Consider the following 27,843-nt stretch of genomic DNA (forward strand, 5'->3'; position numbering starts at 1 on the left):
GGAATAGAACCTCACATAAGAGTATAAATCCCTTATGCTGCACTTGTGGACCTCGTGCTCAAAGCTAACGGGAAATCTGTCTTTGTATCGATTATAGAGGTTTTAATGCTACCATAATGGGTGACTTTTATCCATTATCTAAAATGGATAACCTGCTTCACAAAATGAAGTAGCCACCTTTTATGACAATTATAGATGTATAGTCAGGTTACCACCAGAGAGATGTCCTGTTTTTCTGACATAGACAAAAAAGAATTTGTGTGCCTGTTTGAAACTTTTAGCTACATTCGAATGAGTTTTGGCTTGAAAACGGACCCATTTCAGAGACTCATTGACAAGTTCGGCAGAGCCTAAGAGACATTCATTGTTCTTTCTTACCTCGATGATATTATAATCCTGTCAGAAGCCTTTGAAAAGCATCTTGATTATCTCAAAGTTGTATTTGAAAGACTTTTACTATTTAAACTATATGCAAATCGTAATAAATGTAATTTTGCTTGTGGTAGAGTGAAATATCTTGGACAGTGTATCACAAGTTCAGGAGTGGAAGTCGCTGGAAAAACCTCTGCTGTCAAGGAAATGTTTCCACCCAAGATTGTAAAGCAGGCGCAGTCATTCCTGCAAACCTGCTAGGAGGAACAAAATATTTATTTCTAATATTTCAGAAGTAGCCGGGCTTCTCAGCAATCTCACAAAGAGGAGTCGAGCTTGGTCTAGTGGAGGTGAAGAAGAAAATTCTTTTCAAACTTTGAAACGATTTCTAACTTTTTCTTCCTCCCGTTTTGAAATAGAATGATGCCACGAAATCTTACATTCTTCGCACTGATGCTAGTAACCATGTCCTAGGGGCTGCTCCCTTGCAAGTTAAAGGGGAAGAAGAGCATCCTATAAAGTATTCAAGTAGGCTATTAACTGCCGCTGAAAAAAAAAAGACTCCTGCACCGGACGGGAACGAATTACATTACATAATTTTTGACGCTTGACGTGGGGCCTGTTTTGGCTGCTAGTTGATTTTTTAAGCCCGAAAACTGGGTATGACACAGCTTAAAACACAACAAAAATCGCTCAGTATGTCTTTTACGGTTTGTGCCAAGAAGATTGAATTTGAGCTTGATAAAAAAAGTTCCTAATACGAAAAAACTTTCGGATTTGAAATTGCAAATTAGCGATGAATTTACACGCTTGTAAAAATAATTTATTCTATTTTGAAAGATCAAGGCGCCGAAGCGGCGTATGAAGATTTTCTGTCTGTTGAAAAATACAGAGATGGATATTTTGAGCTGTGTTCAAAGATTGAAAAAGTATCTTTAAAAGATACATCTACGAAAAAATTTTCTGAAAAGAGAAGTTTAAGCTTCCGAAGAAAGAGCTTTTAAAAAGTTTAACGGAGATGATAAGGATTATTTAGCATTCTGGAGTCAAGTTCTGAAAATATACGATGACACAGGTATTCTTAATGAGAATAAAATGAGTATTTCTTGCAAGCCGTTGTGCCTAAATCGAAAGCGGCTAGCGTGGTGGAGAGCTTCCCTATTACAGTGGAAAATTATCCAAAAGCGATCTCGCAGCTTCAAGAGAGATTTGGACGTGACTATTTATTAGTGCAAATATATGTAAGGGACTTGTTATGAAAAACGCGGCTACTGGGCTTTCGAAAACGGATCTACCTGCTCCGTATAATGAGTTGGAGTCCAAGATACGAGCACTGGAGAGTCTTGGGGCACTGAATGTGGTATATTTTTAAGTCCTTTAGTGTAGTCGTGTCTGCCTGAAGAAATATAGATAGCTTGGGAACGAAACAGAAGTTTGAAAGATGAATCTCCTGTTGATAACCACTCATTGAAGAAACTAATTCATTTGTGGTGAATAGCATATAAGCCAGTTAACAACTACGCTACACGCGCATATACTTTTGCATCCTGGTTATGTTACTGGACTGCAAAGCACAAGGTCCCAGATTCTATCCTCGCTCCTAACATATCGCTACATTGGTGACCTCGAACGATGAACCTTCAACCTTCGTAACAGCTGTTGTGGCGTCATCTACCCACAGCAAACCAAAGTTGTCAGATTCACTTGACGCAGCAACCCAAAGTCGTCATACTCAGTGACGCAGCATCAGCAACCATTCACCCACACACACTCTCCATAACGCTTGGCGCTATTCAAATGGGTACAGGTGCATTAAAATGAACAGCTAATACATCACCACTCAACAGCCATATCGTTCGTCTCACCTCCGACTCACTGGAGGAAGAGTCTGTGGTGAATAGCATATAAGCTAGTTAACAACTACACTACACGAGTATATGCTTTTGTATCCTGGTTATGTTACTGGACTGCAAACCACAAGGTCCCAGGTTCTATCCTCGCTCCTAACATATCGCTACACATTTTCTCAAACAAGAAGTGAGTATCGAAGAAATAATAGAATTAACGCGAAGTGGTTTCTGTTCTCCTGCCACCGCGAGATTGGTAAGCACTCACAATAGGAATAGAACAGGCAAGGGAAATTTACTGTGCACAGTAAATTTCCCTTTTCTTCCAAAGCATTCTTCCAAAGACTGTTTAGAAACAAGAAATACCTCTTGATGAAAAACAAGTGTACTTTGAAAAATCGTGCATGTTTTTGTTGTTTCATTGATTCGCACTTTTCAAAGTTTTGTTAAATAAATAATTCATGCTTATTTTGTGCCATGTCGCACCATTATTTAATATGTGACCATCCTAAAGAAAATATCAAGTCTGATGAAATTAAAACTCGTTCATTATCTAAGATTTGAAGTAAAAATAATGTATTTCGAATGATTTTAATTGTGAAAGGGTGTGCAAATAATACAGTAATAACATTGAGAGCTTTGATGGATAACGGATATATTTGTATATTTCAAAACATGCAATCGAAAAATTGGGCATTAAATCATATAATAAGATAAAAATGTAATATATATTATTTGAGGGGCTGAGAAATGCGGAGTCAAATTTTTGATGTATATGAATTGCTTATTAGTTCCCTAAATGACTCATACTTCTTTCGCTGAAAAGAAGATTTATGGCACAGTGCCAAAAGTTAGTAATCCTACGGTGATTAATGAGTTGAATAAAAAGGGTGTAATTTTGTCAGATCTAGAATCTGATGATTGAGATATAGGTTTATTGATAAGAGCAAATATTACTGGAGCTTTGTTTTTGTTAAAGACATGTTAAGGATATATTTTAACTGAGAAACAAGAAGTGGCTAATACATTTTAAGTGGATCCTAGATGGGCCCACCTCTTGGCGTCTTTTTGAATTCTCGCCAAACGAATGGCGATAACGTCGCCAGTGTGGCAACCTAGACGGATTTTTTTTATATTTATTTTTAATTTATTCATTTTATATTATATTTACTTTATATTATTTTTATTTTATTTATTTTTTATTCTTATTTTTAATTATTTATTATTTTATTTTATTATTATTTATTTATTTATTATATTTATTTTTTATTATATTTATTATCATTTCTGGCCTTCAAATATCGTTTTTTAATTGAAAAATAATAATAATAACAAATATTCAATTAGTAGTCAACTTGGCGAGATTTCAAATAAGTCGCCAAGAGCTGGGCCCATCTAGGATTTTACAACATTTTGTACAAACAGTGACACTGTTTTAAATATTATTTCGTTATGCATTAAAGATTCGTCTATTAGTGAGTTGTGGAGTCTCGAAAGAAATGGAATTTTTGATCCAATTCAGAGGTTAAATAAAAATAAGGAGCATTGAGGAATTTAAAAACAATATGAAAATTCCCCCGAATGGTAGGTACGAACTTTGTGTGCCTTTTAAATAAAATGTTACTGAATTGCCTTCCAATAAATAATTGACTTGAAAGCGGCATAAAAGGATGTGCCACCGCGCGCAATGGAATGGGCTTCTAGAGAATTATAAGGCTCTATTTAAGGACTGGGAAGAACTAAAAATAATTGAAAAGGTAGATTGTGAAACTGAGACATCTCATTTTCTGTCCCGTCGACAGGTTGTTAAAACCGATAGTATTACAACTAGAATAAGGCCAGTTTATGATGCTTCCGGCTCACGAAAAATCCATTAAATGATTTAGTGTATAAAGGCCCAAATTTAAGTGATACAGATATCGGATATGAATGATAGGTTTCGAAGTTATCCGATCCGATTCTGCTGATATTGAAAAGGTTTTCCTTCAGTTGGGAATTACTTATGAGGCATAGAGATTTTTTGAGATTCTTTTATCTAACAGAAAGCTAAAAAAATTGTGTGTCGGCATTGTCGAGTAGTTTTTGGTGTGTCTTCGAGTCCTTTCTTATTAGAAGCAGCACTTTCACGCTTACTCGAAAATGTGCCCATGAAGGATTCTAAAATAGCCGATAAATTAAAACTTTCATTTTATGTTGACACTTGTATCGCGGGTGTGAAAGATGTTATTTAAAAAGAAGACTTTATTTTAAAATCAAGGAAAATTTTGTCATGTGGCTGTTTTAATCTTCGAAATTGAGAAAGTAATATCGAATGCAAATATATATCAAAGAGTACAAGTATTAAACAAAATTCTGGGAATTTTATGGGATTTCGATAAAGATGTTCTGATGTGCAATATTTGTGTCCAAGATTTTTATTTTTCGGAAGAAAAGGTAACCTGGTATGCTAGGAAACATTAAAAATTTCACTCAATCTTAAGATTAGTAGCCTGGATTTTCAGATTTGTTTATAATATTGGAGCTATTATCAATGACATAAAGGAAAAGAAATTTACGGTAGAGGAGATAGAGAATGCTGAGATCCGGTTAATTCGATCTGTGCAAGCTCAAAGTCTCCCAGATGAGAAATCTTTATCGAATCTGTGTGTATTTAGAGATGAAAATAATGTCATTTGTGTGAAAACTCGAATTACTGAACGCATAAATACTCTTTATTTTCTGTCGCCAATCTTACAGCCTAACAATTGTATCTTTACACACAGACTTGCAAAGCATTTCCATGCTGAGACACAAGTGCTTCTCAGCATAATTCATGAAAAGTATTGCATTTTATCTGGTCGGAGAACTATCCGAAAAATATGGAATGCCTGTGCTAAGTGGCATAGATCTCCTATCCAGTTTTATTGCCTGCTGACCGAACCGAAAACACAGCCGTGTGCGAAGTGGTAGATTCAGCAGGTCCCTTGTACATTAAACATGGTGACAAGGTTTTGCTTGTTCTCTACTTTGTGCTATCCTGTGTGTCTTCGTGTAAATAAACGTCGTTGTTTTATTTTCTACTTCCGCCTGGGGATTGAGCTTTCTTCACACCATATAACCCCCACTATCCAAACGGACCCCGGAAATTTCGTAACAATACTTTTATTAAAATGCACTAAAATATAAAAAAAATCCTTATAAAAAATTTTTAAATTTATTTTCATCCCGATTATTAAGCGAGACAAATATTTATTTATAAATGTAATTTTAACTATTGCTTAAGCTTTGTATATAGATTTTGGCCAAGCATTTAATACGTAATGAAAAGAAAATGTGAAAATTTTTTGGATCTAATTATTTATTTTTTACTGTTTAGAGTGAGTTTTTAGTAAAAGCGTTTTTAATTTTTTTATAGATGTTTTTATTTAAAGTATCTTGATAAATGTAGTTACTAGTATTCTTTTTTACTGCTTAATATTATTTTTTATTTAATTATTTAAATACAAGCGTTCTTTACTGCTTTTTTCAAATCATATTTGTCTTTCTTTTTTTTATTGGGGGGGGGGGTACGTAAGAAAAAAAACCGCTCCTTTTATAAATATAAAAAATATTTTTTAGAAATTATATCTTTAAAATATATAATTATATTATTAATATATATTTAAAATCTCTATAAAAAATCAAAGCAAACTCAAATGCAAACTTTCTTTTTTTTATTGGGGGGGGGGGGGTACGTAAGAAAAAAAACCGCTCCTTTTATAAATATAAAAAATATTTTTTAGAAATTATATCTTTAAAATATATAATTATATTATTAATATATATTTAAAATCTCTATAAAAAATCAAAGCAAACTCAAATGGGAGGAAGATTTGTGTCTTGTGACGAGCTGCGAAAAGCGTATATGAAAAAAATTACTTAATAATAATAAGGACTATTAAAAAAAAGTTTAGCATATGAAAGAAAGAAAATATATTTAATAAATGGAAAACATTTATTTATATTCAACAAAATTCGATGATGAGTATGATATTACTTTGAAGAATAGAATTAATGTATCTGTGCAATTATAATTATTGTTTTGCATTAAAACAGCATTAGCTATTTAATGAAATTAAATAAATGCATTAAAGACTGGTATGATTTCTAACTGTTTGAACGTATCATAAGGCTGTGGATTCAGAACTTTTTTTATCTATGGATCTCGGTTCCTTTCAATTGCTAGTATTCAATAAGAAAATCCATGTGTTTCTCTATGTGAAAGTCGTTTTTCGGCTTGTCCGCATTGTTAATAGAAGTTTTACGATCAAATCAAGCTGTAAAATGTCGGTAGGTTTAGTGCTTAAAATTGCCCAAGTTACTTTACAAAGAGAAGCGTTACATCTGGTGACAACAGCCTATTCAATAAAAATTAGTGTCTCAAAATGGTTATATAGAACATGTGCTAGGCAGATTGTACAATAGAAGTACTTTTAATTTAATCCGAATCTCGCATTGAAAGGGAGGATATTTTCCCTTGCTAGGCATTCAGCAAGACAAGAATGAATTCTTGAAAGATGTTCTTAGTAGTTCTTTTAATCTTTACCATTTTTGAAATTTAAGAGTCTTGGATGTAAAAGATTAATTCATCACTCCTGAAAGCGCTGTTCTTTTTATAAAATTAACGTGGGTATTATGGCAATAATATATGAAAAAAAGTTTTTAAGCTTTGCTCTTTAATCAGTTTTAGATTTTATGTCAAACAAAGTGTGTGCTCTACTATTTTTGATTTTCATGTCCATTAAAGTTTTTTTTCATATTACATTTAAAGACGTACATCTTAATATATTTAATAATAATTAATAACTAAAAAGTAAAATAAAAAATTCGATTTCTTTGTTCACTAATACAAGGCAAGTGGATTTTCTTACTAAATTTCTTTAAATTCTGGTTGAAATTCAGCTATTGATGAGATACTACTGAATATTGTTTCCAATAGAAAAATTGCTCCCTGTAGGAAATTTATTTCTAATGCACCTCCTAAGGCCAATCCTAATAGCAATTTTCAAAAATGAGCTAAAACTTTTTCACCAATGCTTGATTCTGCACTTGAACTTTATCTAAAATATAACAAAATTTTTAACAAAAGCATACCACTGAAACATACTCAACATTAAATAATTAGTTGGATCATATCTTGATATCAACAATGGAAAAAAATTAGGTTGAAATGATAGAAGCAACAATGAAGACAATTTAATTTCACTTCCATCATGAAATATATGGATGTAAAATATATTTAAATTCGATAAATTAATATACAAATGCCAAATTAATTAATTTACTTTCCTTCGAATTACCACGAGAAAATTTTAATTATGCTTTAAAAATTAATAATTTACGAAAATATTAGCTTTTGCATTTTTTTAAAGCTATTTGTGAATATTATTTTTGCTTTGATAAGGAATGGTTACAGATGCTAAGAAGATTTTAACATCATGAGACCCCGATGAGTCATATGTGACTAGACCACCAATAACTCGCTGCTTTACCACACCAACATGATTCTCCGACCCAGTCTTTGCTAATTAATTTATATGACGTACAAAATTCACGCTTCTCTCTATTTTTCTTATATATATAAAATAACTTATACATATATTATTCCTGATTTAGCATAACCTTCTTAATATGTAATATCATTGTTAAGCCACTTTTCTTCCATCCAATTTTTGTGACCGGAGGATAAGATCCTTTAAATGAAGAACTCTGCCCTTCCTCCACAAACTGGCAAAATTATTACAGATTCATTAATATCTATAATTTGTTTTATTTTAATTAATGTGCCAAAATTTGTAGCAAGTATTTTTATTGTTACAATGGAATAAAAACCTTATTTTTCACTTACGGGTTTTAAACGTTGCTGAAGTTATGATTACTTACCCTAGATTGTTTTTTTTTTTATTTTATTGTGCATCCATCTTTTGAAATTTACATGCAGTGAAATACCTTATAAATATTTCCAATGAAATTCGTTTGAATTGTTCAGAAATGAAGAGCATAGAAGCAACGGTCTGAAAGGGTAATTCTTAATTGTTGGACACATGCAGCTAAGTCTCGTTTTTATCTACGAGATAATTTACGAATTTTCATTAAAAAAATCATAATGTTGTAACTTAATAAAATGGGTACAATTGAAATTTTGATTTCATTGATGGAGTAAGATGAAGGAAAGTTTCTTCGCAATATTTGTCAGCAGAGAAATGCATGGATTTATGAAAATATTTCTGCACTGACTATACCAAGATTTGTGACAAGATTAGGAATGATATAAGAAATTGACATTCAAAATATTCACTTATTAAAAATATGAATGAAATGATGATTTTTATCACATATAAGCCTCGTGAGTAAATGGATACATTAATATGTTTTCTTATTTATGTATTAAAATTAACTTTAAAAATGTATTATTTCAACTTATTTTTTTAATTATTTCAAAATAAGATACTAAGTTAAAAATATTCAAGTTAATAATATTTTCATCAACATATTATCAATAAAATATTCACCTACTATATATTGACAAAAGATTGTTTTATTATTTTCAGAACTTAAAAAAATGGAATGAAAAACAAAAATCTAAAAACAAAAAAAACAAAATAATAATAATAATAATAATAATACAAATTTTTATTTATAATTTTCAATAACAGATCTATATCCGAAATGAAAGTAGTATTTTTAAATTATTAATAATAAATTTTTATAATTTATTTTAATCAGAGAACTATATATTCATCCATCATATATATAATATGCGAGTAAAATGCTTACAACTAAAAATTAGAAAAAACTTAATTAAAATTCACTGAATGTCAGTAAAAAGAATGTATTATATTCGTAATGCAATTTGATGAATGATAATTCCTTTTAGATAATTTATTAAACAAATTTTTCTATTACAAATAAAAATTTATAAAATCATATTGAGGAATTTTTTAAAATTTATTTTTGAAAAAATTCTATTTTCTGTAAACATTGCAGATTAAAAGACAAGTTCTTAGTTTCTCAGAGCGAAAACCAACTTCTTAGTTTGAAAACCGCATGGCAATTGCCCTGCGTCGACAGATTTATTACTTGATTGATCAGTCAGCAATATTCAAAATCCTCGGTGTTTAGGGGGGAGGGGGTGATGGTCGAGACGCGGGAAAGTTTACCCCCTGTTGTTAATGGTCAGGGGAAAGCAAAAACATACCAGGCCGGTTTACGAACGTTCTGCCAATTTCTTATCTAGTAAATTGTATTCAACCTTTATTTTGACTCCGGCCGTTTTAAGAACATTCTTAAGCTAGACAGTCGGCGCTCGATGGGCTAGTTACTGTCTGTCCACGACAAGAACACTGCTAGACAATCGTCTATGTTTACGGCGGGCGTTATAGAAACAGGTTACTGTAGGAAGAATTCATTTCGCAGAGGTAGAAATTAATTCAAGTTTCTTACGTTGGCACGTTTAGCGCCAAATTGGCGATATTTGGTATTATTGCATTTAATTCTTGAAAACAAATTTAAAAAATAATTCACTAAGCTGAAAATCATTTGCATACTCGGAATATTGAAAATATCTGATATTCCTGTCATATGTATGCAAAGTACACTAGCAATGTTTTTGTTTGATAGATCAAATGCTGAGTTTAAAGATTTAGATATGAGGGCTGCTAATCGTTACCGCAAAAGATTAAGAATTCGAGCACAAGTAATCGAGGAGTTGAGACAGCAATTTAGGAGCGAGTATCTGGGCCAGATGATTCAAACCAAAACAAAATCCTCAGTCATCAAATATTCGCGAAGGAGATATCGTCTTAATTGGGGACGATGTGAAAAGGCGTCTTCAATGCCTGTTAACTCGAGTAATCGAACTGATTCCGGGAAAAAATGGATTGGTGAGAAATGCAAAATTAAAGATTCAGTCTTGTATTCTAATTCGTCCAATCCAACGTGTATTTCCACAAGAGGTTAGTGGAAGTGAATTGATGAGTTTACTACTTCAGAAAATTGAATTCTGTCCATAAACTCTCCTAATTCAAATTCTTTGGAGCCTGTCCAATCTTAGGTATCCAGATATGGTCGTAGTATTAAGAAAACCAAGAGACAAATTGGTGACTTTACATGATGTTTTTGAATAGCTATTCAACTCCTCAAAAAGGGGGAGGGGCAGATGTTGTGAATGGCATCCACTAGTCCACTAATCACAGCTAACTAGAACTGACGTCAGCTGTTCTCTTTTTCACTTTTATAGATGTACTAGAAACTTTTTAATGAAACGTTGTGTTATGATTAAATGCTTTATATATCACATCCTTACTTATTTTTAAACCACTTAGCCTAAACAGACATCGTGTAGATATCAGCCTAGCACAATTATTTGAAATATTGTGTAGCGTAGAATTACGCTACAACCAGTTTCCATTCGTGCTCTTCAACTCCAAATCAAAGTGAGATGCTAAAGTTAGCTGTAAATGGCACATGGGAAACTATTTCTGAGGTGAAAGTCTACACAACAAGTGTAGTCATCAGACTTGAAGGACGTGTTCATCCGTACACTAGAAACAGCTTTGCCCTGTGCTAAAAGAAACCGAACAATTTTGGGGAAGGACTTTCTACAAAAAGCAGGCATTGTTCTGAACCTGATACATCGCAACTGGTGCTTTAGTCACTCATCCGTCGAATTTATGATTTGGTTAAAGAAGTAATTATTCAAGAAGTCTAAAGCCTATCGAATTTTGAGGAGAATATATGCTTATTGCGCGATGACGGAAGCAAATATCTAACAACTGAGCAGAGAAATGAACTGGGTACATTGTTAAAGAGGTACGAAAATATGTTTGAACCAGGAGAGAGCCTACTCCCTTCGTTGAGCACTGTTTCTAGGCTGGTTGGAGACAGTCCTCCTGTTTCTGTGACTCCCTATAGGGTACCACCAGCGATGAAAAAGATAATTAAGAAAGAGCAGGATAAACGTTTGAAACAGAACATCATAGAAGAGTGTGAATCCTCTTATGAATCGCCTGTGGTACTCGTTCCTAAAGTGAATGGGGAAATCTGTCTTTGTATCGATTATAGAGGTCTTAATGCAACGGCAGTAAGTGACTCTTATCCATTATCTAGAATGGATGACCTCCTTCACGAAGCCAGGCACATACATTTTATAACAATTATAGATTTACAATCAGGTTACCACCAGAGAGATGTCCTGTGTTTCTGACATAGACAAAAAAGAATTTGTGGGCCCATTTGAAACTTTTAGCTACATTCGAATGAGTTTTGGCTTGAAAACGGACCCACTTCAGAGATCCATTGACAAGTTCGGCAATGGCCTTATGTGGCATTCTTTTTCTTTGATGATATCATAATCCTATCAGAGACCTCCGAAAAACATCTTGAGGATCTCAAAACTGTATTGGAAAGACTTTTACTGTTTAAACTACATGCAAATCGTAGTAAATGTAAGTTTGTTTGTGGTAGAGTGAAATATCTTGGACACTATATAAAAAATTCAGGAGTGGAAGTCCCTGGAAAAACCTCTGCTGTCAGGGAAATGCTTCCATTCAAGAATGTAAAGCAGGCGCAGTCAATTTCTAGTAAGCCTTTTATACCGTCATCTTGAAGCGCAGTTATAAATGAACATAGCTGTAATGTTTCCAACTCGACAAAATGCTCTTTCCAGACAAAGTTCCATAATATGCCATTGAAACTCTCTTTGCGTTTTTCCATGTCAACATTTACTCAGTAATTCCTGTTCACATAATTTCATATAAACAGGTTTCATTTTGTTTATTATTTGTTGTGGAAGTCCTGCTGATTTATCGTGGAATGTTTTGTTGTTAGATTTTTCTCGTTGATACTTGCACCAACTGTTGACACCTTTCGGACATTGACCATGCATTGGATATTTCTTGCCCGAGCAACAATGATAAAATGCTGCGATAACAGCACATTGCATAGATTTTAAATTGCCTTTATTACTACGAATTGCAATTCCGTAGTAATTTTGTAACTTATCGATAAAGCGATCAGTAAGTTTTCCTTTTCCACCTATTCTTCTATTTCCTATTCCACCTCTATTCTATTTCAGTTTTCGAAGGCGAGTTTCAACTCTTTTTTGAATGTGGCCAATACATTCCAATTTCTTTACAGAATCCTTACCATAAATGTCCTTTACAGCATCACAGGCCTTTGAATCTCCATAGTATTCAGTATAATTTAAGTTCCGGTTATTTTTTGAACGCTCAAACATATGGTAGCCTCCAACCGTCTCCATGCGTGCAGCTGAAACATTGCGATTTTTACAAACGTGTGGTTTATTTACAGTTTTTCGCTTTTCTGAGAAAGTTTTTCAAATTCTGCAGAACTGTGATAGAGCTTCAATGTCCAATACTTTGCCGGTGTTGATTGATATGCAACTTACAAGGCCATTCAATGAGGGAAAACCCCTCTTCTGCCAAGTGCCATTCACAGACACTCCGCAATCTACAATGTTATGCTGTGAACATTGTGAAATTTTTATTTGTTCCACTGCATTTTCCATACTTTTTTGAGCAGCTTTAGATGCAGCTTTCAGAATTGTTAGCTCTTGCCTTCTGAAAGTTGCTTTAGAAAGAAAAGGCATATCTAACATGGATATCAGTTTTTTTTACCTGCTGCATATCCTTTTCCAATAAGCCGTAAACCATATACAAGTAAAGTGTTCATTTCATTAACATTGTTTATCCTTTTTGAAGAAGTAAATTCTTTAGTAAATATGCAATTCTGGCATTTTAACAAAAAATTAGAGCACAAACCAAAACGAGAATCTTCTTAACAGAGTTCCTTTTTCAAACACATGGAACAACATAATATTATAAACACTGACACTAAAATCTCAATGTTCATTATTCGATTTCCACATAGTTCATCACTATTTGAAGAATCTTTCCATTGCAAATAGTTGTTACACCTGAGTTTTGAAGAACTTGCAGTAATAACATCAGTAGAATTAGCTGGAATTTCACTTTCAGTACCTTTTTGAGAATGTCCAGAATTGTACTGATTTCTGGAAATTTTCGCTTCTTTGAGCGATAATTTTTCTTATGGTCCATTATAAATGGAATTTTACGTTAAAAACTGCAAAAATTTTCAAGGGAATTCAATTTTTGCCTTTTAAAAGAAGCAAAATAAAATTAGAAAAGCAAGCACGAGATCGTAAACAGAACAACAAGTGAACAGAGATGGTGCCTATTTTCCACAAAGAAATAAGAAAAGTATGTGTTAAAAACGTGTGGCTTTTCGCTAGCAACATAAAATAAAACTACTTAAAGTAAAACCAAAGGAAATATCAAAATCTGGCAAACTGAAGGACATTTTTGGTTTCGGAATACCACTTCCGGTTTTGTTTTGGTAAAGTATTTTATAATCACTATAACTTTTTTTCTAATTCATTTAGGAACAAAAGATAAACTGTTTTGGAAACAGGAAAGTCTGAACTACAAGAAATAATAATAATAAAAAAATTCACCATTGTGATCAAAAACCAGTGTTTTTAACGTAATTGGATAGAATGATATAAATTTTTGCCTTTATATTGAAAAAATGTTTTCAGAAATTTAATTGACAATTAGTTAAATAATTTATTTAATGAGGTTTAATTCCGAAACAGAAAAATTTGCAATAAAATAATTTTATTCGATTATTTTAGTAGAAAATTTATTCTTCAGAATTATTTTCTTGTATTCTCTATTTCTTGTCTCATTAATTCAGATTCAGATTTAAAAATAAATTCGTCAGCAAATAAAATTATTCCTCAGATCTCGCGAATTTTCTATAATTCGAAATATATACAGGATACCTTATAATTCGAATTTATTAATGAAATCGTTATAAAAAATAAAAAAAAATAGTTGTAATTCTAATCTTAACAATAATTTTTTTAAAAAAATTTATTTTTTAAATTCTTTTTTTCTAAAGAATTGAATTTTGTTTTTTAAATACATGAAACATTAATCGTTCTAATAATTTTAATTTTTTGCATTCATTACTTTTGAAGAGATGATTTCTATTACTTTATTAAAAATACTTCTGTGTCATTGACATTACTTTTTTAAATTAATAAAATATTTTTCATTTCAATTGCCTATTTTTCTTTTAACAATTAAAAATTATTTATTGAAAATATATCTATCTATATACAGGATAATTCAAAATGAATATAGCGATTAAAAACGGCTATAACTATTTAATGAAAAAGAATTTGCCAATAAGATTAATACATAATGTAGACGGTACTTCAAAATTTTGTATGCATGCGCCATAGATGTTCTATGTGACTTCCCTTGGTCACACGGACGATATCTAGTAGGTAGTCCATTTCACGCCATACATTCTGAAGCATGCCTGCAGTCGCATTACAAATATATACTTTGAGTTCTTCAATTGTTTTGGGCATCGGAAGCACGTACACCCTGTCTTTTACATAACCCAATAGATAAAAATCGCAGGGCGTAAAGTCCGGAGGTTCTTGAGGTTCTCCGCATTTGGAGATTCTTGACTGTAACACTGACGAAATCTTCTCTGCACTGTGAGAACAGAATGACAATTGTTAAATTCTATCCATTAATGAGACGCCTGCAATGAACAGGTTCCTTGTCGTTGCGAAGTTTCAACTCGCGCATGCGTAGGCTTCCGCTTCACTACGTCTTACGTAAAGAAATTTTGAAGTTCCATCTACATTCTGTGTTAATCTTCTTTAGAAATTCTTTTTCGTTAAATAGTTAGAGCCGTTTGCATTCGCTTTATTCATTTCGAATTACCCTGTATATAATCCTAAAGTACGTGAAAAAGAAATCGCTCTTATCCCTTATTATCGAATGGCAACAATCAAATATAAACAAATCACTACACAAGCATTTCAGACTGGTTTGTTGTATATTTTTACAGCTTCGTTTAATTCGGTGCTTCGTTAATTAATAAAACTGCAAAACATTAGAAATGCTCTGGAGAGAGCAGACCTGTGACTAGAAATACCATTTAGTCAGTGGAAAGAAGATGCAAATAAATACATAAAAATAAACAGTCGTCAAACAGAAAGTTTAATCAAAGTATGCTTAGCAATTGCCAGATGGAAATTGTTATCACTTACTCAAGGAAACTGATGGTTACATATTCTAAAAATAATATCTCATAAAAAAAATGGGGAGGGGGGGTCAATATCCTAAAATTCTAAACATTTCCTCTTTAATGATACCAATTTCATTTTTGTACAATTTTTTTTCTTTATTTTATGAATTTTGTTAAAAGTAATATACAATCTGTAACAATATTTTTAATATTATGATAAAACTCAAACATCCATCAAAACATTCATTCGCGTGCTTTTGCTAGTGTTTATATTAAGATTTTCTTCAACAAAACTGCTTTCTTTTGATATTTATTCCAAGGTTTTCACTTCCACCTTTATCTCTTATGGTATGCGATTTAATTTGCACCAATAATCTGTAGCAGATTTATTTAATTAACTTTTTATTTATCTGTTATCTGATATATAAAATTGAATTGTTCATATTTCATGCGCTGTCGTACCGCTCATCCCATTGCGATAAAACTTTGCTTGCACTTGTTCGAAAATTAGAGGCACAGTACAATTATAAGCATTTATTTTGAACACAATAAAATTTACAAACAAATCGTTTCACACTTTTTTATGATTCAATACTATAAATATTGATATATCTGATGTCCGCAACGATGAAATGAGACAATTTCAAACAGTTCGATATATCAGCAGCAATGAAGCTGTTTGCGAGTTTCCCAATTCACAGGCGCCATTCCAATGTTGTTCATCTTGGAAATGAACAAAGTTTATTTCAAGGCAGACACTACACGAAATGTTGTTGCTAACTAACGCACACAACACTCACAGCCTTTTTTGGGCTTTGTGAAGATGTATTTGCCAAAACATTATTGTACGCAGATGTTCCCAAAGTACTGCACACGGAATGCTACATCTAAGAAAAATCCAACGACGTAAGAAAGGTATGCATGTTGAAGGCTATCCAAATTTGTATCCCTCGGCTGTATTTATACAGTACATCCAAATAATGCCGAGTGTTACAATGCTGTTGGTTAATGTCAAAGATCCTACGTCATTTGCGAACGTTCAATGACGTAGAATGTCAAACTTGCACAGAAGCTTCATTTGCTCAAAAACAGTCAATGCTGGGAAAAAACATTGACGGATGCATGCGCCGGGTACCGGCAAGTATCACATAACAAGGTGAAATTTTTAAAAATGCATTCCATATTCATTGTTTAATAACCTAAAAAGACAATCTGAGCGAAAAAGTTGTTGCAAAATATCACAAGTATTAAAAGTGATATTTACTATCATTTTTAGTTTAAAAATTTCTGTCCTCACGTCATTTTTTGCTGGACGTGGCTTGCCTGAAGAATTTTCAAATAAAAGGATAAGAAATTTTCATTCTGCCCCTGTCAGTTTCGAATCAGAACATTATAATAAACAGTAAAATTTCATTGGAATTTTTCCTTTTTCATTTAATGACAGTTCTTTTCTTAATTTATTTCTTCCACTTCTTCTTTTCATCTTTAATGCGGAACTTTTAATCTTTAATTTTTCTCTTGCTAGAAGCGCCTGCTTCAGGGGTTTTTTTTTTTTTTCATCGATAGCCTCAAGAAACGGTTTCCACTTTCGTAATTTCGGTCTCATTTCATGCATGTTAATCCCTTCAGCTTCTTCTTGTTTTCTTTGGATGGCGTGATCTGTTGAAAACACAATTCAACCAAATGACATTTGTTTTTTCATTGTAAGAGAATCGAGAAGCGTTAAGAAACTATCACTAAAGATAAGAATCATTCAGTCTTCAGCACATATATTCCTCAAAACTGTTTCTATCGTTCCTTCATCCTCAGCATTGTAATATGCAGTGAAAAGAAGAAACAAACCGACATTCATAATCTACAAACTGTTTTCTAAATTCGTTTGGACTGTTCAGGAATAACTTCTGAAACACGTTTGGAAAATAATAACCTTAATTTTTAATACATTATCTTTGGAGAAAAGTCATTTCTTCACGAATAAATGTCATTATAACTTTGGAGATTTCCACGAAAATATCTTGCCACGGCCAAGCCGCAAAACACCTTAAAATCGCAGGAGGTCGCTCCTTTAAAACCTGCATTTGTTGCTTTGGACTCATCAGGGATAACAAGTAACACAAAACATCAGGAAGTGTTTCTTTTGGAAAGTCGGAATGCATTCTGGGTAAATTTCTGCCTTCGTTTGATAAGACAGCATCGACTGCTCTCGATAAAGAAATGACCCGTTCTTCACTGGTTAACTTTTGATAAAAATGTTTAGCTGCTGCTTTGTTACCATTGAGTACTGAGACATGAAAAGCATGCTGATCAAAAGAGAAGTTTTGACTCAAAAGCACTTTAGAAATACCATACATTTCAGGGTTTTTTTTCATAAACCAAGCCCAAAAAGCTGGCAGTTCCAACCTTCCGGGAGTAATAAATGACATGGATAAAAAATGCTCTTTAGACTGTGCAGAAAGTTCTTGCCAAAGAACTGGAATGTATTTATCCAAGCAATAACAGCAACTTAATGTATATCTTGCCACATCATTTAGCGCACCAAGACGTACAAGTTCTTCTGCAGTGTTCCGGTAATCTACTGACCCCGCAGATGTCAAGCGCAAGTATTTCAGAATATTTAAACTTTTAAATGAGAAATGCAACAAATTTTCATGGAATATTTTCCATATCATTAAGTCTGAACCAATCAGCTTAAATACATTCATCATTCGCTTCTTTATCGGCTCAGCTATAACTATACCTGAGATCTTCTCTTTTACCATGTCATGAAGGGTTTTTCCAAAATCACTTGGGAGTTGACCTTCAGGAAGAGATTCTAATTTTATGTCTTCAATCGAGGACCAAACGTCAGTTTCACACCACAAGTTGATAACGGATCTTCGGAGAGCCAGTTCCTCTAGTGACAGCTTCACCGCTAAATTGAGCTGTTTCTCCATGATTAAGCAACAGATTGTGATTAAGCAACAGAGGAATTCAGACAGTCTTTGTGAGATTAGAAGTAGAAATGTTACTTGATCAACTTGGATACAAAACAAACGATACCTATTGTGCTAATTTAATGTTTCAGATTGAAAGTTTAAATTCCATGCCTAATTTTATAAGTATTAATATTGTATTCGTTCGTAAGATAATGTCATCATTCTGACACATTCTGGTTTAATTCATTATAAATTGCAACAATTATGAAAATTTTCCCAATTTTCATGGTTTTCATCTGGAATGAAGCCTTTACCTGTAAGGGGAAAAAAGAAAAGAATTATGAATCTACTTTCAAGGAAACAGTTAATTACAATTAAAATGTAACATAATGGATATAAATCCATCGTCAATTTTTAATACCTCTCCGACAACGGTTTCATCGGTCACTGATACAAACAGAAGCAAATTATTCTTAAAGATCAGCTAGCTGTAACCCAATGTATGAGATTAAAACTTGTAATGGGTTATAATTAATAGAAATCAATAACTGTCTACATGGAACTCTTAGAAAGTAGCGATGAATTCATCAATTTTCTCTTTAATAGAGAGTTTCTAAAAGAATGCTGTTTCCCTTTCTTCTTCAGTTCAAAGCATCAAAAAGAGATTAAAATTGTTGAATTATATAGCAACACACCATTACAATTCGTTTCACACACTCTTCCGATCAAAAATCGGACGCGACTAACTGCGTACATTTCTTTTTGTTTCTTTACAAATATATATTAGCAGATGCGCGACCGAAAAGAAGAAACTTTTGAAATAAGAACTTCGATTTATTTCACCACGGATGCCATAATTTGTGCTGGATAGAAAATGATAAAAGACGTCTATTTGCATTGCGATAGAAGAGCAAAGTGCCGAAAATTTTTCCCTTCAGTGATTTTATTATGAGATACTGATAGGGATTTCTTCTCCACGTGTCGATTTAGGCAAGGAAAACTTAGATATCTGTTTAAAAAAATTTGCAGATGTGAAAGATTTTTCTTTTTTTGTTTCTGGTATGGAAAGGGCGGAAACAGCAATTTTGTTAACTCTTTGGGTACATTTGACGTATCAGAACGTTCCATATTTGTTGAATTTATGTTTCTTTTTTTTTGTAATTCTAATTAGCCTAAGTTATCTCAATATCATGTAGCAGTATATATTCTGAATAATAAGAAATAAATGAATTCTTACGTAAAAGCTACTGCCTTCACATGTTCAAAAAATTAAATGCGCTTCAGATACAAAAGTCGTTTCAAATAAATGTGTAGTCAAAGGGTTAAGAGCATGTTCGAAGTAATTGAATAAAAAAGTGAGAAGTAGATAAGTAAATAAGAGAATATTCAAGAAAAAAGTTAACATGGGATAATTTAAGAAATTCATTAAGATTTAAATAAAATTAATATTTTATATATATATATAATCTCTTAATCTAGATTAAATACTATTTTCCTAATTTTATCTTAATTTAACCCATATTAACTTCATGCTAAAATGTTATCTTATTTCCTGATCCAATTCCCAATTTTTTATTCAATTACTTCTAACGCGCGCTTTACAAAACTGCTAGTCTCAGCAGATTCTTAAGCTCCGAGTGAAGGGATAAAAATCCTTAATACTTGCAACATTTTTTTCAAGATATCTAACTTTCCCTATCCTAAATAGACACGTGTCAAAGAAATCTCTATCAAAATTTCATTGTAAAAACTATTGAAGGGAAAATTCCGGTCTCTTTTGCTTTTCTGTTCTTGCATCGCGATGTAAACGAACGTCATTTTTATCATCGCATCCTATACAAATTATACCTCCTGAATGAAATATAATGAAGTTTTAAAATTTCAAAAGTTTCTTCTATTCAGCCACATAACTATCAAAATATATTTTACATGTATGTCTTATAAAAAATTTATAATCAAATATATTTATAAGAAAAGAGTGACAAATAGATTCAAATATTTTCAAAAAGAAAAAAAAATGTACAACTTATCTTTAAAAGTAAAGTTTTATCATCTGATTGATTTTTACAGAATGTAGAATACATAAATTAAAATTATTTTGTTCAAAGAACGTATGAATATTATTCGATTCCTTGCAATATTATAATTAATAAGAATGATATAATCAATAAAAAAATGCAAATTTCAGTGGTAAAAATTTATTATATTATTTCCATTCATTAAAAATTCTTATAATGAAGGGTATTTGCATTGAAACACGACATAAAATACGTTTTTTTTTTTTTTTTCAACTATTCAGAAGAAATAAGCTTAAACATTAGGCTTATGAAATAACAATGTTCGCCTCAGTAAAATCATACTACATAAAGGTAAACTTTATAAATAAAACAAGTGAATATAATAAGAATTTATTGTATGACATTATAAGTATATTACTATTAAAACAAAAGTTTAAAAAAATATTAAAAATTACAGTAACTCGCCATAATTCAATATTATGCTGAAAATGCCACATATAATATAACTTCATAATTGTTCTAAATGCAAAGCTCATCAAACTAATTTTAGTATAAATTATAATGTATTTATAGAAAAAATCCATGGATTGAATGATTCAGATTTTGATGAAAATGAATACAAAGAATCAATACTAAATACAAATATATATATATATATATATATATTCTTCAAAAAAATTGAAAACTAATATTTTTAATACATTTGTTGAAAGAGAATTTATTAGTTATTTGTCAATTATTGGAAACACTGTATTTTACATTCTTACACAAGGACAGAATCGAGGTTTCAATTTTTATAATGAAGTCGAAACAAAACTATTTTTTAAAAAAATGTCGGTAATAATAAAAAAATTAAAATATATTATAACAATGAAGAATATATATATATGGTGTAATATATGAGTCATCAAATTCCTCAACTGTCAAAAATTTTATGGTTCGATTTTATGAAAGTAATGGAAATAAATGCACACTTCGAATTGACTGATAAAATGTCATAAAAAAACAGTTAAATTACAGATAATATTATGTAATTAAAAAAAAGATCTTATATATTTGCATACATTTAAAGTATAGAATCAAGAGGCGAAGATTTTTAATTTGGAAATTTTAAAGGGATTGGAAATAAGAACAGGCAAAATACATTATATAGATGTAGAAATAAATTAGTTTAAAATACAAAAACATAAATATATCAAGGTAAATAAAATATGTATAAGTCATGTTGGGTTTTGGTAAAAGAATTTTGGATAATTTTAATAATGCACCTTTTTGAACACTAAATATTTGGATATGAAATAAAAATGAGGAGAAATAAATGCAGCTTTCAGAAATCATATGATTATACAGTGTGATGATTATCACGACATCTATGCAATCACTTTAGCTTGTTTATGTGAAAAGTTATATAAATTCATATTCTATACAATCGAGTTTTCGATCAAATTTATTTATTGATTTGGAATGTTTAGATATATTAGAAGTTATGATTGATTTTAATGAAATTGTGCAAAATGAATTGTACGGGGCTACTTACTGTTTCATGTAGATCTATAAATACAAATAAATTTCATATAGCTGTTTCTGTGATTTTACCTTGTTAGCTTTGCACCCATGCAAAAATTTTACTATATCACAATTCACTTTTTTCCCCCCCAATCATAAAAAAAAATAATAAATTTCTGTTATTTATGTATTTTTTTTATAATTTAAAAAAATATTTCATTTTTTTTTAAGTGAGTTAAAAAAAATTTGAAAAATATCTTATAGTTTCTGAAAGTTTATAAGGCTCTATTAACATCGGTGGTGTCATTTTATAATTCTAGAAATATCAGCAAAATTCCTTAAAATTTTATTGAGAAGCTAACTTTATGACAACAAGACAATTCAGGAAAAAAAAAAAAAAAAAAAACATTAAGGAGGTGCAAAAATATGTGAACAATTAAAGGTGTCTCTCCCCTGTTTTTTTTTGTTTTTTTTTTTTCTCACAACTACAACAGAAAAATGTAACTGATAAAAATTACCTTCTCGGCTCTTTGGTTTTCACAAATTCAAGAGGACTTTAACTTTTAAACATTGCAGTTTACTTCTTAGAAACCAAATGTATAGTGATCCACTTCATCCTAGACAAAATGAATTTTTTCAGAGATGGACAGGACATATTTCTTCAAAAATACTTTTTATGAAACAAATAGAAAACAAGGAATTCAAAAAAAAAAAAAAAAAAAAAAAAAAAAAATTAACTTTTGTTTATAATTAAGATGACAGTGTGTTTGAGCTCTGTAAGCGAGACCATTTGACTTGTCGCTACCAAACTTGGCAAATATATAATTTGAAGAGTGGGAAAACTGCCAAATGCAGATTAACACACTTCTACCATCTCAACGGTTTTGGTCGACAATCTCATTCTCAATAGAAGTGGGTCGTTCGCGAACGAACGAGTCATCGAAGTGAACTGATTCAGGTCGCCATTTTTTAAATGTCGTTTGTTCGCGAACGACTGTGTGGATCCAGCTATTCCCGTTAGAACTACTGTGCGGACCCGGCTATTCTCGTTCGCGAACGACTGACTGTGTGAACCTTACTATTCCCATTTTCAAGCTGTGGAAGTTGCTATTCTCTATTGCGGCTTGTACACAGAAAGGGTAAGAAAGAAGGGATTGGGCGGGTGGGGGGTCACAATGTCGCTCGGCAAAAGAAGGGCAGTTGGATCTTGATAGATAAAACGGCTATGGTAGAGAGGTTTTTCTCAGTGATTTATGCTTGTTTCTTCCCATCATTTAATCGATGAGTTGGATGGTTGCATGCGGGGGGGGGGATTATACCAGTGAGGCTAAACATTTTTACTTTCATGTTATCGTTTTTAAGTAAGGGACTTAAGATGATTTATTGAACCGGGCTGAGGAAATATGTGTGCTTTTATAGATTGATGGAAATTTATTTTCAGAATATGCGTTTGCAGAGTAAAAATAATGTTTGCAGAAAATGCGAAATTAAAAGAAAAGTAATTTACAAGAACTTAAATATTGCTTATAAATCTACTATTTGCTTTAGGGATATTTCACATAAGAGTTTTAAATGAAATTAGTATAATAATAATAAAATATATGAAATCAAAATTTTCTGTATTCTTTGGTTTTTAAGATAAGATTTTGAAGAAAATAGGTCGATTGATTTTTCTTAAGTTACAAGCATTTTTAGCAAAATGTATTATTTATTTGGCAAGTCAAAGTAAGTTATATCACTTTTTCTGCAACAGAGAGTGAAATGGATTGATTCGTTCGCTTTAATAAAATATCTGGAAGTAAATCTCTATAGTTATTACAACGAAATAATACTATTCATCATGCATTGTCCTTTTATTCTCAAATGAGTAACATATATATTTTTTCCAATCTTTTTATTTCAAGAAGGAAGCAGAACGGAAAAAATTAAAATAGGTTTTCTCTATAATTTGAAAATTTTTTTTTTACATTTGCTACTAATTAAAAAGATGTAGGAATTTATTCTTAGATGCAATGTAAATATTATATTGAAGAATTTTTTTTAAAAAAATATTTTTTCTCTTTCAATCAATTATTTTTACAATATATTATTGTTGGGGGGGGGAAGATTCCAAAAGTAGATTTATTTAAACAAAGTTTTATTTAGTAAGAAACAGTTTCGTACTTTCTTCTGTTCTACAATTTCATAAATAATCATTTACATCAAGAGAGAAATGTTATGCTTTCTATAAAAAGCGATATTTATTTAACTGAACAGATATAATGAAATAGGTCAGAATTTATTCGAGTAATTAACTTTTTGATATATCTATTTTTTGTATGCAAATAATACATCAAATTATAGACTTAGAAGCAGATGCTCAATTTTTTTATTATTTCACATTGAAAAGGGAAAAAACAGAATGTCAAATGTTGATTAATTCTCATTTTTATAATGGACATATTATGTTCTAATATCTGACTCTATATATTTATAAGCAGTTATTTTATGTATAAATGTTCTCAATCTGTTTGTAGATAATTACTGTAGGAAAACGACAATTTTTTGCTAGTGTTGAATACGCTGAGAAATGCAGGGAAAAAGAAGCTCAAAAAAGTTTGTCAATAGTTTTGTTTTTTTTTCCCCGAAAGAAAGACGACAAGAAAGAAGAAAATGATACAGTTATTATTTTCTCGCATACCAAATTTTGAAGGAAAAAAAAAAAAATTCAATTGCCAAAAAATTTAACTCTGCAAAAATTTTTGACAATTTAACTTTTTAAAAACTTAATAAGTTTAAGGAATCTCTTCATTTCATACCTTATCAAATTCTCGCCCGCAATAAATAAATAAATAAAAATCACTTTCGGAATTATTTCTGACTCTCTTTCTACATACATTAAAACTACAAAAAAAAAAAAATAGAGCTAGAAGAATGAAATTTGGTATGCAGTTTTATCACTAAGAAAACACAAAATTTATTCTAAATTATGGAACTTTTGATATATTATTTGATAAATTATGTCGCGATATTAAATAATTTCATGGTGTTTTATAATATTATTTGAATTTTAAAATGCTACAGAATAGTTTTGTGGAATAATATGCCCCGAAGATATTGAATAAAATTTAAATATTTTGATTCATTTTATTTCATTAAAAATCTATTTTAAATTCCGAAAAATCTATTCCTAACTTCAATTATTTCATATAGATGGTCTACCTTCAATGTTTTGAATCATTTTTGTATCACACAATTTATAGATTGTATATTTATAAATCTTAACATGTTAAAATATTTATAAAGATGTATATTTATCATGCCAAAGATACCGAACTGCTACTAAATCCTCCCTTCAAAAAAAAAAAAAAAAAGTTTGAAATTTCTTTTTCACATTATGATTTGATTCTATTGAAATTATTGCTCTATATAAAAATGTATTTCTTCTTCATGAGCACAAAAGCTCCTTCCAGACTTGCTCAACCTGGCTGCCTCAACCACACGCACTTTCCATACCCCGCAACTCTTTCCAGTTCCTTATCTTCAGAACACTCAGGTCTCTTTCCACATCATCCAACCATCTAGTTAAAGGTTTTCCTTTGGCCCAAGATCCCATAGGATTTTTAAAAGTGGATATTTTGAGGGCGCTTTTTGCAGGGCTTCTCCAGAAATGACCGAGCCCTCTTAACCTATTGCTCCGGATAACCAGTGCTATCTGTGGTTGCCTATGGATTTTGTATAATTCAAAATTTAATCTAGTTCGCCAACATCCTGTCTCTAGTACTGGGCTAAAGATAGTTATAAGGATCTTTCTCTCGAACATATTCAAAAAACGCTGAGTGTCCAAGTTTCACTTGCATATAGCAGAACAGGCATAATAAGAATCTTATAAATTCTTAGTTTAGTTTTTCGACTGATAAAGTTGGATCTTAGTTGTTTTATCAGTCCAAAGAAACATTTATTGGCCATTTTTATTCTGTTGTCGATTTCTGCTCAGAGCTTATTATTGTCATCAATCATTGTGATAAGGTATTTGAAATGATCGACTTTTTCGAAGGTATGACCGTTAATACACAGAGGAACACTGTGATTTATAGTTGAGGGCGGGAATTCTATAAATTCGGTTTTATCTTCGTTGATGATAAGGCCCATATCTGTGAAAAATGTATTTCCCTTATAGAAATTGTTGTGCTATTAAAATATTTATACATAGTATAAAATGAAGTCTCATGAAAGCGTTTGTATGTTTGAAAGAGAAAACCTCCAGAAATACTTAACTGATATTGGAGATATTTGTACCATTTTGTAAGGCCTTTTTTGAGGAAGGTTTTAGTATGCTGAAGTCATGTCAAATTAATAAAAGAAATTTTATAATTACGATTTTAATCATTTCCCTACTAGAATTCGCGCATCTGTAAAATAGTAGTATCTGTTCTTTGCACTTTTTTGCACATGTGCGAAAACTTCAAACTGTGCTTGCGCAAATAGCAAGAGTTGTGGTATGCATATGCGATACATTTCTTCGCTTACGTCTGATTTTAAACAGCAATTCAAAACTCATTATGCCCAAAAAAAGGAAATCAAATCCAACCTTGGCCGGAGCACATTAAATGCCAAAACGCTTCGTTTGTTGAGCGATAATGAAAATGTAGAGGAAAGGAACGTTCGGTTAGCGAATATCAGAGAAAGAATGTCCACACTTAGGGAAGGAGTCTTCTGTTGAGAAAAGTAACTGTCTCTCTTTACAAACTCATTATGTATCATTATTATTAAAATCTTTTTGTCTTGGCACCAGGAGGAAAAACAGCCAATATAGTTTACAAAGAAATGTTATAAAATATAATATAAGCAAGCTGAATTTTATTTTCATGTCAGATTATACAGAGTTGATAAAAAGTTTGGAACAGTGGGTATAATGACTTATTTGTATAATTTTAAATTTTAAAACAGCTTTTTTCATTGTATGTTTTAGTGAATTTTTTTTGTCTATGGACATATATTTTTAGCTTTTTAACAGTCTAAATATTTCTGAATGTGTGCTATAAAAATTGTATTGCAGTTAATTTTGATGATTTCTAAATATATTTTTATGTTTGTTTGATACTGCGTGACATGCCCATGTCATATCGAGGCTAGACTCTAGTTTAAAGCTAATTTTTCCTCTTGGATGCTATGCCCCGAGCAACACTGTGCGTGTACTGCTAGTATATAAAAATTTATAGTTTTTCAGGTTATTTCAAGATTGCTCCAACTTTAAGGGTTTGAAGGTTACTTGATAGTAGTCCAATTCAAGAACAATATTCCACAGCCTGCTGTTTTATTGATTAGAACAAGTTTAGGGAGTGGCAGCAGCAACAAATATATAATTTCTGCATTCTAAAAAAAATTATTTTCTAATGATTCAAATGCTGACTTTCATTTAAATTTCAATTTGTGCAGGCTCTTATTTACCGAAACCACAGACTCCACCTATTGAAACCAAAAATGCAAGTTTTCAATTTAAAGTTATAAAAAATTAATACATTCACAAAGTCTCTTTATTCTTTTTTTTTTTTTTTTTGCCAACTAGTTTAAACTATACTTCAGTTTAGTTTTGATTCTAAAAAAAAGAGCTTTTCAAACACATATTAAAAATTAAATTTTTCACTAGTAATGAAGAATAAAAATGTGATTTTCAATAAAATCCATGTGTTCACCTCCAAGAAAATTAATTTACATTATATATAAATACTGCATTAAAATTAAGATTATTTTACAAAATTTTAATATTTATAATAACTTATAAATTATATCTGATACAGGCAAATAATGATCACTTTCATTACCAGTGACTACATATTCCCTTATTTGGGACACCTCCTGAAAGGATATGATAAGGAACATTTTAGTGAAGATTTCATAAAAAAGAATTCAACAGATAGTTTAAAATAAAAAATATTTTCATCTCGAGAAACATTAGATAAGTACAAGACAAAGCATGCAGTGTTATTGATGGCAATAAGCCACGGCACAAAATAAATTAATATAAAAAAAAAGAAATTTTTATTACAAATAAATATATACGACTTAAACATGAAAAATATAAAAATAATAGAA

At 31.1% G+C, this 27,843-nt stretch overlaps 1 protein-coding gene across 3 annotated transcripts in view; it reads right to left on the bottom strand.

Moving 5' to 3' along the window:
- Positions 1-16,795: 16,795 nt before the first annotated feature.
- The window catches only part of LOC129956926 (uncharacterized), a 51,046-nt gene continuing 39,998 nt past the window's right edge, over positions 16,796-27,843 (bottom strand). For all 3 annotated transcript variants that reach the window (XM_056068978.1, XM_056068975.1, XM_056068976.1), the window contains exons 2-3: positions 22,287-22,385; positions 16,796-18,558 (exon numbers count right to left, since the gene is read on the bottom strand). In XM_056068978.1, the coding sequence (XP_055924953.1) occupies positions 17,273-18,262 (990 nt within the window). In that variant the 5' untranslated portion in view covers positions 18,263-18,558; positions 22,287-22,385 and the 3' untranslated portion in view covers positions 16,796-17,272. The remainder of the gene's footprint in view (positions 18,559-22,286; positions 22,386-27,843) is intronic.

The sequence above is a fragment of the Argiope bruennichi genome, chromosome 11, assembly GCF_947563725.1.
Source record: "Argiope bruennichi chromosome 11, qqArgBrue1.1, whole genome shotgun sequence".
In the NCBI taxonomy this organism is placed as follows: Eukaryota; Metazoa; Arthropoda; class Arachnida; order Araneae; family Araneidae; genus Argiope; species Argiope bruennichi.